The 17,832-nt window shown below is 45.5% G+C and overlaps 1 protein-coding gene across 1 annotated transcript in view; it reads right to left on the reverse strand.

Annotated features, from left to right (window-relative positions):
• UBR5 (ubiquitin protein ligase E3 component n-recognin 5) overlaps positions 1-17,832 on the reverse strand; it is a 651,214-nt gene that overhangs the window by 29,364 nt on the left and 604,018 nt on the right. The window contains 2 exon segments of the mRNA XM_030189847.1: positions 5,963-6,118; positions 11,261-11,345. Of these exon segments, the coding sequence (XP_030045707.1) occupies positions 5,963-6,118; positions 11,261-11,345 (241 nt within the window).

The raw sequence follows: 17,832 nt of genomic DNA on the forward strand, positions 1-17,832 counted from the left end.
CACTCCTACTCAGAGTGGAGAAATTCCAGCACATTCTGCATAGATCTTAGGCTTCAAGGCCAATCAGGGCCCAGAGCACTAGCCCTAAGGGGTTTTTGGCCAATAGCACGGCAGGTTACTCTTCCCCAGGGGTTTCCTCTTTCTTTGGGGGAAGATAAACTGACAGGGAAAACAGATCTTTGCTACAGTTATAAAGCAGAGGACAGACACCACCTGCTGGCCAAACAAGGCAAATGCATTGAACAGGAAATATAAAACAACATTACAAGTTGCAGGCAAGAAAGTCTCCTGCCACATGGGACTATCTGTTCTTCGTAAAATTTCTATTTTGCCTGCCTTATTTTGATTTTGTAGCTTTTCATCACGTTCCTCCAGGTATCTCTATCATCATCAGTTTTGTTTTCCATCCATGAGCATTCTAATCTTCTGCATTGGCTTTTCAGCTTACAAAGTCTTTATTGTACCAGGGGGCTGCCTTATGTCTGTGTCCATTTTTTGTTCTAAGGCCTATTTTGTCTTATTTTGACAGGAACATTTCTGATTCAGTTGTTGCGAACCACTGGTTATTGTACATGGTGACCCAGAAATTTGGACAAATCGATCTTGCCACATGTCTCACATCGGTTTCATTCTGGTATTATCTGGATTATGCTCTTTCTCCAGCTTAGGCGTTGTCTAAAGTGGTCTGACCATGGCGATTCTATCCAGTTGTATTCCCTTATTTTGAAATCTTGTTCAGGTGAGAATCTGTATACTAACGAATATTTGGCGTGCCCTTTCGTGAGAGTTGTGGTTACTGATGGTCTTTGGAAGTCTCATAATTGGGGGAATTTGTCATAGTCTTCAGTGCTTTATTCTTCCTGTTCCTCTAGATGTAGATTGATATCTCCTATTAGCAGTACATTAGAGCAGGTAATACAGCTATTTGGATAAAATCCATGAAGTCCATCTGGGCCGCTTTCCCGGAGGTCTGTACATTAGGATGCAGCTCAGTTGGTTCTGCAGAGATTAATCTTGAATTTGGAAAGAGGCTATTTCCAGCTGTGGAGTGATGGATTCTGCTGTGACTTCCACCACAAAGAAAGACATATACAACAGTGCTATACCACCGCCTCTTTTCTTGTCTCTGGTCCAGTGAAGGATCTTGTAGCCTGGGGGACATAGCTTGTTGATGATTGGATCCTCTTTGTTGTGAAGCCATGTTTCACTGAGGAACACCAATCTTAGTTTTTCGTCCTCTACCCAGTTTTTTATTATCTCTGTTTTGTGGATCACTGACCTCGCACTGCTGTAGCCCACGGGGAGTGGTAAGCAGTTTTTTTTGTTTGAGGTAGTGGTGCTGATTTTTTCTAGCTGCTGTTTATTGTGACTCTTGGGCTTCCTGTATTTTTTTCCTGAAATATGACGCCAGCTAGCAACATTCCGCAGAGTGAGCTGTGCACAAGAAAACACTAGAGGCGCACTCCCCAGATAGAACAAATTCCCCAACAAAGTGGGAAAGTCACAGATGACAAAGGTGAAACCAGTCCGAGAGTCTGATACAGAACAGCATCGAAGCTGTTGTGCACGTTCAGAGATGGGTGCACTTCCACCTCCATGAGTGAGCTTCTCATCCAGAGGAGCAGCAACACCCAGATCCAGACAGAGCTGTACCCCAGAGCCAGTGCTCCATAATCAGAGATGGAACTGAATTATGCATCCAGAAATGGAGCTTTGGACAACTCCAAGGATAAAGCTATGAGGCATAAACATAGGAAGGCGGCAATCCACTTCCTACAATGAAACCTCGCCTCACGCTCAGAGGTGGAATTTGGCAAGCATGCAGAGATGAAGCCAACTGTACTGGAGAAATATGGAAAAAGCAGAGATGAAGCCATGCTCCGCACCTCATGGTAACACTATGATCCATATTCATTGATGGAGCATTGTTGATTATCCGAGACGGAGCTGGGCCCCACAGTCCAAGACAGTACTGCACTCTATGGTCAAAGCTGATGACAAGGAACAGTTAAAAAAAACAAAAACAAAAATAAAAACATCAGTTCACACACAAATAGAAAAGGGAGACAGAGAGGCCCCCTCCCCCCACGAAGCTGACGTAGATGCGCAGAAGCAAGCAATAAAACCAGCTAAAAGCTGCTACCAAGAATGAGGTCAGAAAAGCAGTCTAGCAACAGGAAAATAGTCAATATGAGTTCAATTGAAGAGCCAGGAAAGCTGGTTATTCATGTTTAACATAGTAAAAATGCTTGCACTGCAAGGAGGGATTTGGCGGGAGGCACTGCAAGAGACATGAGTGACAAACATAGACAGAAGGACCTGAATCTTCAAGCAAGTAGAAACAGCAAAAAAAATGTTAAATAAAAATTTTAAAAATCCACAAAGAGGCAGAGAAATACATACCGGCCACCTCAACAAGCCCTCTCAGACAGATGCTTCCATCTGAAGAACAGGGTCGCCGAGAGACTGAGCCGCCCCCCGCCCCCCCCGGGGGACCCCGTCGCCGCCACCCCACCCAATCACTACCACTGTTGCCTCTCTCTCCTGCTCCCAGGCCGCCGGCGCCGCAGTCTCGACCCGTCCACCCCCAGCCCTCCTGCATTCAAATTGGCAGCGCAGTGCCAGCAAGCAGCGCCTCACCTCTGTGTGAAAGGGGCAGATCGCCTCCCTTCGGGCCCTTCCTCACTGTGCCCCGCCCTCGCAGAAACAGGAAGTTATATCAGATGAGGGCGGGACACAGTGAGGGAAGGCCCGAGGCGATCCGCCGCTCTCAAACAGACGTGAGGCACTGCGCTGACAACTAGAGACTCTCCCTTTTCCAAATGCAGGGGGCCCAGTGGCAGACAGAAGGGGGCTGCCGACTGAGCCGAGGGCAGGCAAGTGGAGACCGGGAACTGCAGCGCCGCCACCCTGGGAGCATGAGGAGAGAGACCCCGGCGCCGGGCCCCCCTTGGAAGCCCGGGCCCGGGGAATTTTGTCCCCCGCCCCCCCTCTTGGCAGCCCTGCTGAAGAGTTGAGGCAGACCGGGAAAGGGTGGGGGAGGGTAACCAGTCCCACACGCACGGCTCAGTTGGAAACAAACCATGATGGGACGGTAGCTGTACTTACCGTCTTGAGTGTAAGAACCTACTGAAAGATCAAAGCACTCCTTGTAAGTAAGGTGGCTCACACAAAAAGGGCATGTTATTAGCTGAAATCCTACTCAAACTCCTCATTAACCGCTGAGTAGCAGAATTGGGGGGGGACCTTGTACCACCGGGTGTCACCCAGCTCCATGAAGAATTGTAGACAGTAAAGATGCTGTCCTCCAAGAGAAAACCCCTGCTCAACTGACACCCAACTGGAACTGGGGCAGGAGCTGGTCAAAAGGCCGCAGAGAGGAGCTGCATGGTCCAACCACCATCCCCTTGAAGACAGAGAAAAATACTGAACATTCAAGGCTGCAAAATACTCTTTAAGGGCGAATCACAAGAACTACTTTTCTCTGTCTCCATCTGCTGGTTGATAGACAGCCCAACAGTCTGGACTGGTCTGGTATGACAACAAGGAAGACACTCTCGGTGGCCAATTTGGAGGTCGTTTTCGCCTACAAAGTGCATAACCGTGGTGGACGGTTTGGAGAACCCACCAGAGAGTATAAGGGCCACCTCTTTTGGAAAAAAATTCAGTCTCCCCTCTACTGGCAAGTCATCTGGAATGGCTATGGGAATGGCAACTATGCTCTCCTGGAGTCGGTCAAAAGCTTGTCTCCTGCTTTGACCGGGGAGCTGTTTGGAGTTTTCTGGGTATGCTGCTGCCAAGGACAGGAACGCTGGGCCTGTTAGGATGGACAGTAAGATGGAGTAAACCTATGACTTTGATAGTAGGTGGTACCTTTCTAGCCTAATCAAAAACCTCTAAAAGGAGGAGGATGCAGGAAGAGGCAGCCAAGAGAGAGACAATGGTGTCAGCTTGTTTCTTAATGAGATCCGTGACCTCCTCCACCCCGTGCTTGAAAAGATTATCCCATCAGTGCGGAACATCCGCCAATCTCTCCTGAACTGCTGGTTCGAGGCACAGACATGGAGCCATGAGAGTCTATGTATCCCCACACCCAACACAGTAAGTTGGGATGCAACATGAAAAATATCAAATATGTCTCTGGCCAGACACATCCAGCACCACTTCTGCTTAGCAGCCAGTTATTGAAGCTCTGCAGCCTGCTCTAGTGGGAGAGTATCCGCAAAGTCTAGCACATTTGCAAGATGGACTCAAATAAATGTTCATATAGAGCTGGTAGGTCTAAATGCTGGAAATAAGCATCAAAGCCTGGTAAACCTTTCTCCCAAAGGAGTCTAGTGTCTGGGCCTCCCTGCCCGGGGGAGCTGAGGCACGAGTCCTGCATCCTGGAACTCCTGGCTCTCTTGAGAGTGGATTCAATTACTGAATAGTGGGACAACTGGGCCTTCTTGAATTCAGGAGCCTTTTGAATCCTATACATGGAGCCCACCTTTGTGGGCATAACCTGCACTGAGAGAGGGGGTCTCCCAATTCTTCATCTGTGCATCTCTGAGGACAGCATGGACAGCTACAGTGAGACTGCCTCCCTAGGCAGAGTTGTAGTCCAAGGTGGTCAACAACTCTACCCTAGCCTCGTCCTCCAACTTAAAAGGGATGGTGGCTGCCATCTTGACAAAATTAGTAAAGGAGAGTGCCTCAAGGTGCAGATTTCCTTCTCTCTTGTGGAGGGAAGAGGACTGAAGGTATGCCATAAGATTTCTGCTCTGAGAAGTAATCTGGCTCCTCCTCAGACTCAAACTACTCTCCCTAAGTAAAGCGAGTCTGTACCTGCCTCAGTCCACTGGAGCACCTAACTCTGGAGAAGCTTCCTCCTCCGATGTTGAGTGGATCACTATATGGGAGGGCCCTGACTCCAATGCCTACTGAGGCAAAGGTGTCGGTGGCTTCTCTACATGCAGAGCCTGGGCCTCCAAGGAAGGTTGGGCTGTGCTGAGGCTAGAACAAGCACACTCGATGCTGTAGCACTTTGCTGCTGCAGGAAGCCCACCAGCCCCCCCTTCATGGCCCAGAACTGATCATCAACGATAGGCATCAGCCAAGGCTGGGCTGGAAGCTGGTGTGAAGACAGCCTGCAAATCCACCGGTGCAAAATTTGAAGCAGGAGCCCGGTTGCATGGCGACTGTAGCATTAGCACCTCAAAAAGAGAGGGGGAGAGCTCCTCTCATCACCGATGCTTCTCAGGTGCCAGCGAAGTCAACGTCCCAGAGCTCCTAATCCGTGCCTCGAGGGGGCCCAATGCTTATGCTTTTTAGACTCGGGCCAAGGTCGCGCATCAGGTTTCCTTAGTACTAATGAGGAGGATGTCAAATCCCCATGCCTCCTCAGTCAGATCTGATGCAGAGCAGTCCTGGGGAAGATTTTAAAAAATGACTTGGGTAAGGAGAAATAGCCTATAAATGATCAAGTTTCTATGAATAGTAACTGGAATACATCCACAGCAATGGATAATAGAATAAATGGACAGACTGAATGGGTCCAATGGTTTCTGTTGACCATGATGGAGTAGCAGCTTAATGGATAACAGAATGAGAATGAGGGTTCAAAACCCAGTGCTGCTCCATGTGATCTTTGGCAAATCACTTAACTCTCCATTGCCTGAGGTGCTATCTTAAGATTGTGAGCCCCTCATGGGATACAGAAATACCTACTGTACCTGAATGTAACTCACCTTGATCTGCTACTGAAAAGGCATGAGCTAAACCCCAAATCCCTTTCTTCAGATATACTTTTTAATCAATTTATCCTGTAATATCACTAATAAAGACATTAAAACTACTGGTCTTCATCAGAAAAATAGTAAATTAAGCCTGCTCTGGTGAGGGTACTGAGACCAGTACTATTGCCAAGATTAAGAAAACATATTTAGATCATCAGCTATAAGTTTCTGTTTTTGGCACATACCTGTCCTCCACCTTCCTCTTTGCACAAGTCTATTGCAAATGCTAAGTCCATTGCTGCAAAGACAGCATCAGCATCTGTACTCTGAGAGGCCAGGATAAGTTGCCGCAAACTTTCATACATTACAGGATCAAAAAATGCAAAATCGTGCCAGTTAACCTTAAAGAAAAAAAAAAAAAAAAAAGAGAGAGATTAAACAGAATCTAGAAACTTAAGATTGAAGGCTATAGTGGTAATAGAAAGTCTACACTCAATGACAAAATTTTCCCCACTCATTCAGGGGGAAGTTTTTTTTTTTTTTTAAATTGGGGGATAGTTTATATCCCCCCAAACCACAACAAATGCACTCAGTGGCAATTACAGCAGCGAGTCTACTGGGATAGGTCTCCAACTTTACGCACCTAAATCTATCAATACTAATCATTCTTCTTTACAAAACTGTCCATGCTCTTATCACATTCCTTTAGGAGCACTTATGGACAAGTCACGTTAACATTTCATTCAGAATAAGGTTGACACTGACTGGACCACTCAAGGACATTTATCTTTTTGTTCCCCAGCCACTTACTGTAGCTTTAGCTGTGTGTTTCAGGCCTCTGGCATGCTGAAAAGTGAACTTCCATCCCAGTTTCAGTGATCTCGCAGAGAGCAGCAGGTTTTCCTCAAGGATGTTGATGTATTTATCTTCATTTACTGTCCCTTCTATCCTGTCCAGTGCCCCGGTGCTGGCTGATGAGAAACATCCCCATAATATGATGCTGGTATCACCATCTTTCACAGTAGGGATGGTGTTCTATGGGTAATGTGCTGTGTTGGGTTTGGGCCAAATACAACCCTTTGCATTCAGCCAAAATTTCAATTTTAGTTTCATTGGACCACAAAACATTTTGCCGTATGACTAAAGTGCTCCTTTTCAGATATCAAAGGGAATTCAAGGTTGGATTAATGCTTTCCTTTTAGCTATCCTAAAATATAAGCCAGATTTGTGGAGTGCTTGGGATACTGTCATTGGGAAAAGATGACTAAAGTCTCAGATCCAAAATGTTGAGAATGGCCAATTTGTTTATGTCATCAGTCCATAAGCAGTATGACAAAGTTATATGTTTGAACTTCTATACATTTTTAAATTTTTCACATAAAATGATGGGGTTTGGACTGTTGTACTACAAATTGTTTGCTTTAATAGAATTCATTAAAATCTCATTTTTTTTCTTTTTAGAGACTTAGGGTCCTGTTTACTAAGCTGCGCTAAGGGCAGGCTAGTGTTTTGAGCGAGCGCTAAACGCTAAAGACACCCATATATTCCTATGGGTGTCTCTAGAGTTTAGCTTGCACTAAAAATGCTAGCGTACCTTAGAAAACAGGGCCCCAAGTCACCTCTTCCCAGAGATGGTCACAAATGTATACTCTGAGTCTTGATCATGGAAGCCTGCAGCTTTTTAAAGCTGACAATGGTCTCTTCATTGCCTTCCTGATCTATCCCCTTCTTCATCATCCAGTTTAGCGTGATAGCCTGAGCAGGGTCTTGGTGGTGCCATATACCTCCACTTCTTAATAATCATCCTTCTCATGTTCCAAAGATATTTAAGGACTTTGCAATTCTTTTATACTCTTCTCTGATCTGTGCCATTTCACAATGTTGTACTGGAGTTCTGCCAGCCTCTTGATACTCAGAAACTACAGAATTTATCCTGTCATCATGAGACTCAGTACAATTCACTCAGTATGCAATTTTGTAGGCAACATGTTATAGAGCATAAAATATTTAGGACATTTACAAAATATGGGGGATTTCTGAAATATTTTTCACTTGGCTGTTGTGAGGTAGGATGTGCATATACATGGAACAAAAACTGTTTTCATGTATGTTACTTCCAGGCTATAAAGCAATAAAAGTGAACCTGTTCAAAAGGAGTGTAGACTTTCTATAAGCACTGTAAATATGTATGATTGCTTGGTACAACACCAATTCACATCTGAGAAATAGCAGAAAATGTTACCATAAAGCAGTGTTTAACAACATTGTAGTAAAAGGATGTCAAAAAGTTTAGGACCTGATTTGCTACGTGTGTTAGCATGTTTAATGCACACAAATGCAATCTAACACACAGTATTTAACACAAGCCCCATTACTGTCAATGGAGCTTGATTACTAAGGGTATAAATCATATTAACATATGTTTATATCAGGCCTCTGGTTTTCACTGCTAGTCACTGAAATAAAGTAGTGTTAAATTCTTTTTCTGCTCAGGAGTCAAGCAATGTGAATACCAGCGAGTGGAATAAACTCAAACGTACACTGCAGGGGAAGGCAGCCACACTGCCACTAGCATTAAGGACACCTCCTCCATATTATAATACAACGTAAATGCTACTTTCAGCACCTTAGAATGCACTTTTTGGTAGATGGATAAACAAGCATTATCGTTGACTAGCTTCAGAGTAACACTGCAAATATATGCAATGCCAAGCTTGCAAAAAAGAACATATTTCCCAATAAGATTCAAGGTTTTAAATACACAGACTGCCATAAAAGAGGAATTAGTTTCAGATTGCTTGGATTTAAAGAGTAAATTTGACTACAATCCTCTGATAAGGAAGTTGAGTACAGTCAAATTCTGGATCTGCCCTGACCCAGTACTCTGTGCCTGCTTTCTTACTGATATGTGTGGGCGCACATGCGTTGCTCCCTCAATCTCTTTATTTGACCTGAGGGAAAGAATAGATGGATACTACCAGCTATGTTTAGGTATATCAGGATACTTCAGGAGATCAAGTTCTCATGAGACCTCCAAATCAAAACGCATGGTCTTGGCCATCCTCTGAAGAAAACAGATCAAAGAAATATCCTCTAGTGGGCTACCATTTTCTCTACGTTGTGGAAAAAGATCCAAGGAGATGTCTAGAGGACAAGTTCTCATTGGAACTTCTCTCAACAGAACTATAATAATTAGCACCTAAATATAACTGACTCAGATTCCTCAATAGGTTGAAAAGTAGCTGGTGAAAGGGCTCACCTGAGCATTGCAGGGTTGGAAAGCACAAATTTTATGAAAAACCTACTCAGAACTGAAGTAAATACAGTCAACGGTGTGACTATTTTGTTCCAATGATACTGGTTCTACTCTGAACTGGGCCACAAAGGCCCTGGCATAGATACACAAACCAATATCAAAACTGACTTGCCCAGTGCCTATGGTGATGTCACCAAGGGCAGGGTACTTGATGTACACACAAGTATAGTGACCATTGTATGTGCTTTGATGATTTTGAGGTCTTGATTAAATGCCCAATGCAGGTCTAAATAATTTGGAGTCCAAAAGGGACAAGATCTGCAAGAACCTCAAATCTTCTTTAAGACGCAGGTTTAGTATGAAAAACTTAAAATGCAAAATGGAAAGAACAACCTTTGAGCAACAGATGTACCAAGAGAGTGAACTTGACCAAGTCACTAGAATCAAATGTGGTTTGGCAAAGTCAAAGTGCAACTCAACCAGAACTTAAGAAAATGCTGCAATGACCTAAGGAAAGTAAAAACAGAAAAATACATGCGAACTAAAAAAACAATGGTCACAGGCAAGCAAAAGGAACAGAAACAGTTGGCACAAAATAGAGAATAGCTGCCTAGTGGTTAGAGCAGTGGGCTCAGATCCCATGGACACTCCTTGTGGCCTTAGGCAAATCATTAACTCTCTATTCCTTTTCATCTCTGCTAGACCAGTCCAGAAATGTCCTGGAACGTCTAGCAGGACTCAAGGAAAAGAAATTGACAAGTATAAATAAATTTCACCTTCTTTTGTGTCTCTGCTATACCAATCCAGAAGTGGGTTGAGTCCCCCTACCACTTGTCTGGACTGATCTAGCAGGTCTCTAGGAAAGGAAATCAACAGGTACCTGAAACATCTTTCCTTGAACTACTACTTAAAAGGTATGAGTTAAATCCTCACAACAAAAGCCATCCAGCAGATGTTCTCCTCCAATAGAAAGGTGGAGGAGTGGTCTAGTGGTTACAGCACCAGTCTTGACATCCAGAGGTGGCCAGTTCAAATCCCACTACTGCTCTTTGTGACCTTGGGCAAGTCACTTAACCCTCTATTGCCTCAGGTACAAACTTAGATTGTGAGCCCTCCAGGGACAGGGAACTTACCTACTGTACCTGAATGTAACTCAACTTGAGCTACTATTGAAAAAGGCTTGAGCAAAATCCAAATAAATAAATAAAATAAAAAGGCAATCTCTGCACATGCTTAGAAGCTTTTCCTTAAAAGCTCTTGAAAAATCCCATTTGTGTAGGTTACTATGGTCACTTCTTATCAGAGAATCAAATTTCTCCTCTAAGAGCCTGTGTATGAATTCTACTTCCCATGTTGTTAAGGCCAACAGATTGCTAATTGGGGAGTTTAGGGTTGCAGACCTGTTACATGTGAACACCATGATTCCATGAGGAGTTGAAAATTCAACATGATTGTGAGAAACTGAAAATCCAGTGAATAACTTTGGAATTGCAAGGAATTGAAGCTTAAGTGCTTTTATAATACATGCTGTGTGGTTATCAGCTGAATGATCGAACACTGAAGAAGTTCATTCTTTGAAAACAGTTGTGACACAGGAAAGATTGTTATTGCTTTGTGTGGCTGATATATCTTCAATTTGTTGACAAGGGACTGCACATAAAACAGAAGAATTGCTTTATAATTGAATATTTTGGAGATTTTTAGCTGATGATTGGTCCTAGTCATTTGGTGCCTTGGTTTTGGAAACAGAAGTGGGTCAATATTACCCAGTCGTTGGCAACTACCTTTGACTGCTGAGGTTTTTTCCCCCTCCTTTATAAATAGAAAAATGGTGTTATTATAGAATGAAAATTTTAAAAATAAAAGAATGTTGTGAAGGCAGTAATTTGTGTCATAAGATTGATTATTTTTATTGGATGCTTCAAAGTTTCCACTATTTTTGTACCATTCTGTTAAGGCCAACAGATTGTTAACTCAGAGTTACATGTGAACACCACACACCTACTTAAAAAAAGACAAACAAATCTGGAAAATAAAGAAAAACATGAACTTTCTATTGTTAATTTGCACTCCCATATTTTATAGTAAGTCTGTCAGATGAGAGCAATGAAGCTATGATTCATTTTGATGGCTGTCAGAAATGAAGTAGAAATATGGAAAAGAATAGATATATTAATGCCATCTCAGAAACAATACATAGTTACATTGTTTAAAAAAAAAAAAAGTTTCTTCAGTATTACAATCCTGTACAAGTACACATCACCATACATAGATAAGGGAAACTTACTTTTCTGCCCAGCAGGACTTTGATTACATGCCTATTTAACGTGATAGGGCATAGTTCATTTTGTAGCAAGCATAAACCCAGAATTCTAGAAAAAAAACAAAAAGTATGCTTAAAAGGAGAGTATAGCACAGAAGAGAATAGCATATCATGCCTAATACCATATTCAGAACTAAACTTTCAAACAGAGATCCTGTTATCACTTTTGTAAGTGCTTGTAAAGTCATTTAACAGAATTTGCACAGAACATTTTTCTGGAGATGACTTGAAGACCCTGCTGAGCATGCATGGCAGCTCCCATAGCACACAGGATGCCCCAGAGGCTGATGCTCAAAACTAACACCAGCGTTAAGGTACAATTATGTTTTACCTGATAATTTTCTTTCCTTTAACTGCAGCAGATGAATCCAGGAACTGGTGGGTTATGTCTGTCTACCAGACATAACCCACCAGGTAGAGATAGAGATAAACAGAACTGAAGGCAGTGATGCCAGACGGCCAGCCCCTTTCTCAGTTAGTATATGTCATTCGTAAGCAGTAACCAAGGCAAGAAAAAGAAAAAAAAAACAAGTAGAACTCAGTAACCATCCTCAATATAAAAAACACAGAACCAAATAACAGAATTTGAAGCACATTCCACTTGTCATATGAACTGAAATCTGTACAGTGTTCACATCTGTCTGAATCTGTAAGAGAGAGCACGAAATGAAAAATGCAGCAATTCGCGCAGAACAAACAAAATTGGCTCAGTTAGGGAGGGATCCTGGATTCATCTGCTGCGGTTAAAGGAAAGAAAATTATCAGGTAAGACATAATTTTACCTTCCTTGTCACCTGCAGCAGATGAATCCACAAAATGGTGGGATGTACCAAAGCAATCCCTAAGTAGGGTGGGAAGCCAACGCTCCCCGCACCAACACCTCTGCCCCGAAATGCAAATCTTCTTGAGTGGCTACATCCAATCTGTAATGCTTTGCGAAGGTATGATGGGAAGCCCAAGTAGCTACGCGACAGATCTCATCCAGAGATAAAACAGATGTCTCCACCCAAGAGGTCGCCTGCGCTCGTGTAAAATGGGCCTTCAAAGCTGGCGGAGGCAGCCGACCAATTAAAATATATGCCGACACAATGGCCTCCTTAATCCACCGAGCAATGGAAGCTTTGGAGGCCGCTTCGCCTCTCTCTTTGCTCTAGAAAGAAGCACAAAGAGATGATCAGAAACGAAAATCATTAGACTTGCAGATACCAGAAGAGAGCTCTCCGCACATCCAAAAAACGAAGAAACGCAAATTCTTCTGGATAATCCTCCCTTTGAAATGAAGGAAGATAAAGAGTCTGATTGAGGTGAAAGGCTGAGACTACCTTAGGCAAAAACGATGGTACTGTCCGAATAGAGACCCCGGCCTCAGAAAACTGCCAAAAAGGATCTTGGCGCAACAAGGCCTGAATTTCCAAAATCCATCAAGAAGTAATGGCAACCAAAAACACTGTTTTAAGTGTAAGATCCTTTTCAGAGACCTTGTGTAAAGGCTCGAACAGGGGAGCTTGAAGAGCACAAAGTACCAGGTTTAGATGCCAAGAAGGACACGCTCGTCACAGGGGAGGCCAGAGATGAAGAGCTCCGTGAAGAAAACGAACCACATCCGGGTGAGCTGCCAGGGAAGAACCGGCTACTCAATCCCAAAAACAGGCCAAAGCAGCAACTTGGACTTGAAGGAAATTATACGCCGATCCCTTTTGAAGACCCTCCTGAACGAACGCCAAGATGACTGAAATGGAAGTCCGAAAGGGCGACTTGGCACGCTGACCACACCACGCCAAAGAAGTCTTCCACACTTGAGCATAAGCTGCCGACGTGGATTGTTTCCGCGCCCTCCAAAGAGTGGTAATGACGGGTTCAGAAAACCCCTTCTTCCTCAACTGTCGCCTCTCAATAGCCAGGCCGTAAGACCAAAGTGGGAGGGATTTTCCATCCGGACTGGTTTTTGATGTAGAAGATCCGGAGTCACCGACCAGCCGCAAAGGAGAACCCTTTGAGCAACCGAATCAGATCCGCATACCACGGGTGCTGGAGCCAATCTGGTGCCACTAGCACGACTGGCCCCCGATGAAGCCCTATGCGGAACAGAATTCTCCTTATCAGGGGCCACGGGGGGAAGACATATAACAGCTCCCTCTCCAGTCATGGCTGGAGAAGGGCATCGAGGCCTGCGGTTCTGCGCTGCCTTTTCCCACTGAAGAACTGGGCAACTTTGGCATTGTGTGCCTTGGCCATGAGATCCATCACTGGCGTCCCCCAACGCCAACAGATCAGATGAAACGCCGAGTCCGACAGTGCCCACTCCACCGCATCCAAAAAAGTCTGGCTGAGAAAGTCTGGCTGAGTATTGTCCTGACCGCATTGTGCGCTGCTGACAAAGAACATGACCTTCCGCCCACACTAGCAGTCAGGACGCCTTTTCTGCCAGGGGAAGACTGCGAGTGCCCCCCTGCCGAATGACGTAGGCCACTGTTGTAGTGTTAGTCCGAAAACACTCGAACCGCTTGACCTGCTGAAAACCCACCTTTTCAAACAAGCTTACCCAAATGATCCAACCTAAACTATGTACCCATCCACATAACAACCAGCCAAGCGATAATGACAAGGAACTAGACCCCCTCCCACATTTCCTCCCCCCTATTCTCTCACACCAAATCTCCTGACTAAAACAACTCACCCACCCTCTCCCTAACTCTCTCACCTACACTACCCCTTCTCTTGCGATAACAAATAACTACTTCTATATTGCTACGCTAACACAACGCTGCTACAGATTGTACTTCTCTCTGTAATTCACTGAAATCCTAACTACTATGTAAGCCACATTGAACCTGCCGTGAGCGGGAAAGCGCGGGGTACAAATGTAATAAATAAAATCTTGAAAACTCATCAATGAATTCACGACTGCTCTTAACGCCAAACGATTTATTGGCCATGTCGCTTTGAGAGGGGTCCAATATCGGGTGACGCGATCTAGGCAATGGGCTCCCCACCCCAAAAGACTGGCATCCATCACGACCACCACCCAATTGGGGGAGGCCAACGGCATGCTCTTCTGAAAAAAAATTGGAAGGACGGAGCCACCCCGCTAAGCTGTCCTTGGCTCGGCTTGACAAGGGAGACGCCACTGATAATCCAGAGAATTCGGCGACCATCTGCTCAACAGGAAGATCTGAAGGGGTCACATGTGAGCCCTTGCCCATGGGATGACTTCCAAGGTGGCTGCCATGGTTACGAAGCGTTGAACATAGTCTCACACTCAAGGAGAGTGGAGACTCAGCAAGGACCGGACTTGGGAAAGCAACTTAATCCGCCGACCATCAGGCAGAAAAACCTTCCCCTTATTCGTATCGAACAGCACGCCAAGGTATTCCAGACACTGAGTATGAAGGAGGTGGCTCTTGTCTCTGTTGATGATCCAACCTAATGATTGAAGGAGCGCAGTAACCCAGTCGGTGACAACCCAACTCTCTTGCGCTGTAGTCGCTCAAATCAGCCAGTAGTCCATCGAGATAGGGATGTACTCGAATCCCTTCTTTCCATAAAAAAGCTGCAACCACCACTATGACCTTGGAGAAGGTGAGTGGGGCTGTGGCCATTCCAAAGGGAAGGGCCTGAAACTGGAAGTGCTGACCCAGAACAGCAAATGTGAGGAACCGCTGATGAGGCTGCCAAATGGGAATGTGCAAATAAGCCACTCGCAGGTCAACAGCGGTCAAGAACTTGCCCGGCTGAACTGCAGCAATAATGGCCCGCAACGTCTCCATGCGGAAGTGGCAAACTCGTAAATACTTGTTCACTTTCCTTAGATCGAGAATAGGCCAAAAGGCCCCTCCCTTTTTTGGTACTACAAAGAAAATGGAATAGCGGCTTGTGCGCACTTCGAGAGGGGGAACAGGCACTATTGCTCCTATTCGACGATCTCATAAGGAATTTAGAACTGCTATCCGTTTGGAATGCGAGAGACAGTGGGACTCCAGAAAAAAGTCTCTGATGGGACAGACAAACTCTAGCTTGTAACCCTCTCGCACCACATTGAGGACCCATTGGTCTGAAGTTATTTTGGCCCACTCTGGAAGAAATAGTGAGAGCCAACCCCCGATCTGCTCCCCTACAGAGTGGGCCTGCGCCCCATCATTGGGGGGCTTGAGGAGCAGCTCACTGACGAGCAGGGGCTCCGGTCGGAAGCTTGTCACTGCGAAAGGAAGAACGCTGAGTAAAGCGAGGATGCTGAAAAGTACTGGTAGAACGACATGGGCGATACCGTCGTGCCTCCCGAAAACGAAAGTTTGAAGATCCCTGCCTAGAACTAGGCTTGGGCCTATCTTTGGGGAGGTGTTGAGATTTGGAAACCCCAAAACCTTTAACAATTTTCTCCAAGTCCTCACCAAAGAGCAATTTCCCTCAAAAATCAACTTAATGAGATGTTCTTAGAGGCCATATCTGCTGCCCAATGTCAAAGCCATAAAAGGCGTCGGGAGGAAACAGCCAGGGCCATGAGCTTGGCCGATGCACAAACTAAGTCATACAGGGCATCCGCCAAACAGGCGAGGCCTCTGTCCATCTGAGAAAACTGCAGAACTCTCGCAAGATCTGACTCCTGGTCAGAGTCCATAACTGAATGGAGTCAACTGAGACTGGCTCTAGCCACATAAGAACTACAAATGGAAGCTTGAAGAGACGAAGTGGCCACTTCAAAGGCACATTTCAAGAAGGATTCTAGATGCCTGTTCTGCATATCCTTGAGTGCTACACCACCTTCCACCGGAAGCGTAGTTTTCTTAGTGACAGCCGTCACTAAAGCATCCACCTTAGGAAGAGCAAACTGCTCCGCTCGGTCCGCCAAGACTGGATACAGGTGGGACATAGATCTGGCCGCTTTAAGCACTCCATCAGGGTCTGCCCACTGAGCTGAAATTAACTCTTCTATAGCCTCATGCACAGGAAAGGCCTTTGAAGGGCATCTGGTACTGGCCATTTTGGGGTTAACCGCCTGAGAGGCAGTCACCTCCGAGTCCTCAATATTTAATGCTTCTAAAGCCTGGGAAATAAAGGAGGACAATTCCTCCTTATGAAATATCCGCATAGCAGACGTGCCATCTGCCTAGTCAGGAAGGACACTCTCCTCCACCTCATCCAGACCGTCTGTCTGCCCTCAGAAAGAGCCACTAGAGATGGGGCTGTAGGCATGGGAACTAAGGACCCCCCTCCTCAGACAACAAAGAAATCCTCTCTCTTTAGGGAGATCTCCTCTGGAGACAAGCCCAAAACCCCCTGGTTTCCTCCAGAGCTCCCAGGAACCTCAAGAGCAGGAGCTGGGGCAGAAGGGGGGAGGGTCTGCTTCAGCACATAAGCTGAATGCAATAGCAAAACAAATTTGGGAGAAAAAAAATCCCCCGAAGAAGATAATCCTGCAGCCATGCCTCCAGAATTAAAAGCAGACATTGCAGGTCCTCCTAAAGGATCTCCCAACAAAGGAGAAGCAATAGTCTCAGAAACCGCCACCGGAGCCACTTCAGCAACGTTTCACAAAATGGTGCACGGATCGCAAGGCTCAGAGTGGGAAAGCGCGCCCTCGGGAGAAGGTAAGAGCCCCTCTAGTACAGAAATGTCAGAGCACCCGGCGCTTCACAGACCTTCCGCCAACCGCCATTTCCCACAGCAGGAACAGCACTTCACGGACTCTGCAGCCATACTGTCCCTCCCGAAGGAAAAACAAAACTGGCACTTACCCGCTGCTGAAAGAGAAGCGTGGGACCTGCAAACCCAGAGCCGAGGAAGAACACTGAGACTCTGAAGAAAGGCAGGACTCAGACAGGCAGAAAACAGTACTGTTCTCACTAAAAATTCCCCTTCCCTTTAGTTGTATTTCTTTTTCCTTGTATTTTATTGGAAGTAAATCTTATGGTTCTCCCTCCCCATCCCCCCCCCCCCCCCCCCAGTGAGGAGGTAGGAAAAGGGAAGAGAGCAGCAGAAAAGCCTGTAAAGAGGGAATATGGGGTGAAGCAGGGACTCAGAGACTGGCTATGCTCCCAAAGTTAACACCCTCAGCAGACACCCCCGGCTCAAACTGGCCAGTGGCTCAGGAGCACCCTCAGGAGCCTTGGATCCAGGAGCTGGAGAGAGGCCTTGGATCCAGGAGCTGGAAAGAAGCCGTCCACCACCTGCTGGAGATAGATATATACTAACTGAGAAAGGGGCTGGCCGTCTGGCATCACTGCCTTCAGTTCTGTTTATCTCTATCTCCACTTGCTGGTAGATGGACATAACCCACCAGTTCCTGGATTAATCAGCTGCAGGTGACAAGGAAAAAGCTGTTAGCGCCAGATTTGCATGTACGTTATTGTGTGCCGAATGATCAAAGGGCTCTAGCATGGGTGTTAACGTGTATGCTAAAGATGGCCGCAAACTGTATTGAAATGTATTTAAATAGATGTTAACGAGGTCAGTAAGCTCTCCTTTGCAATGCTCAGACAGAAGTGCTGCAACATGCAGAAGGAAATGATGGCCTATAACACCAGAAAGTTTTTGCCAGG

The sequence above is a fragment of the Microcaecilia unicolor genome, chromosome 1 (assembly GCF_901765095.1).
Source record: "Microcaecilia unicolor chromosome 1, aMicUni1.1, whole genome shotgun sequence".
Classification (NCBI taxonomy): Eukaryota; Metazoa; Chordata; class Amphibia; order Gymnophiona; family Siphonopidae; genus Microcaecilia; species Microcaecilia unicolor.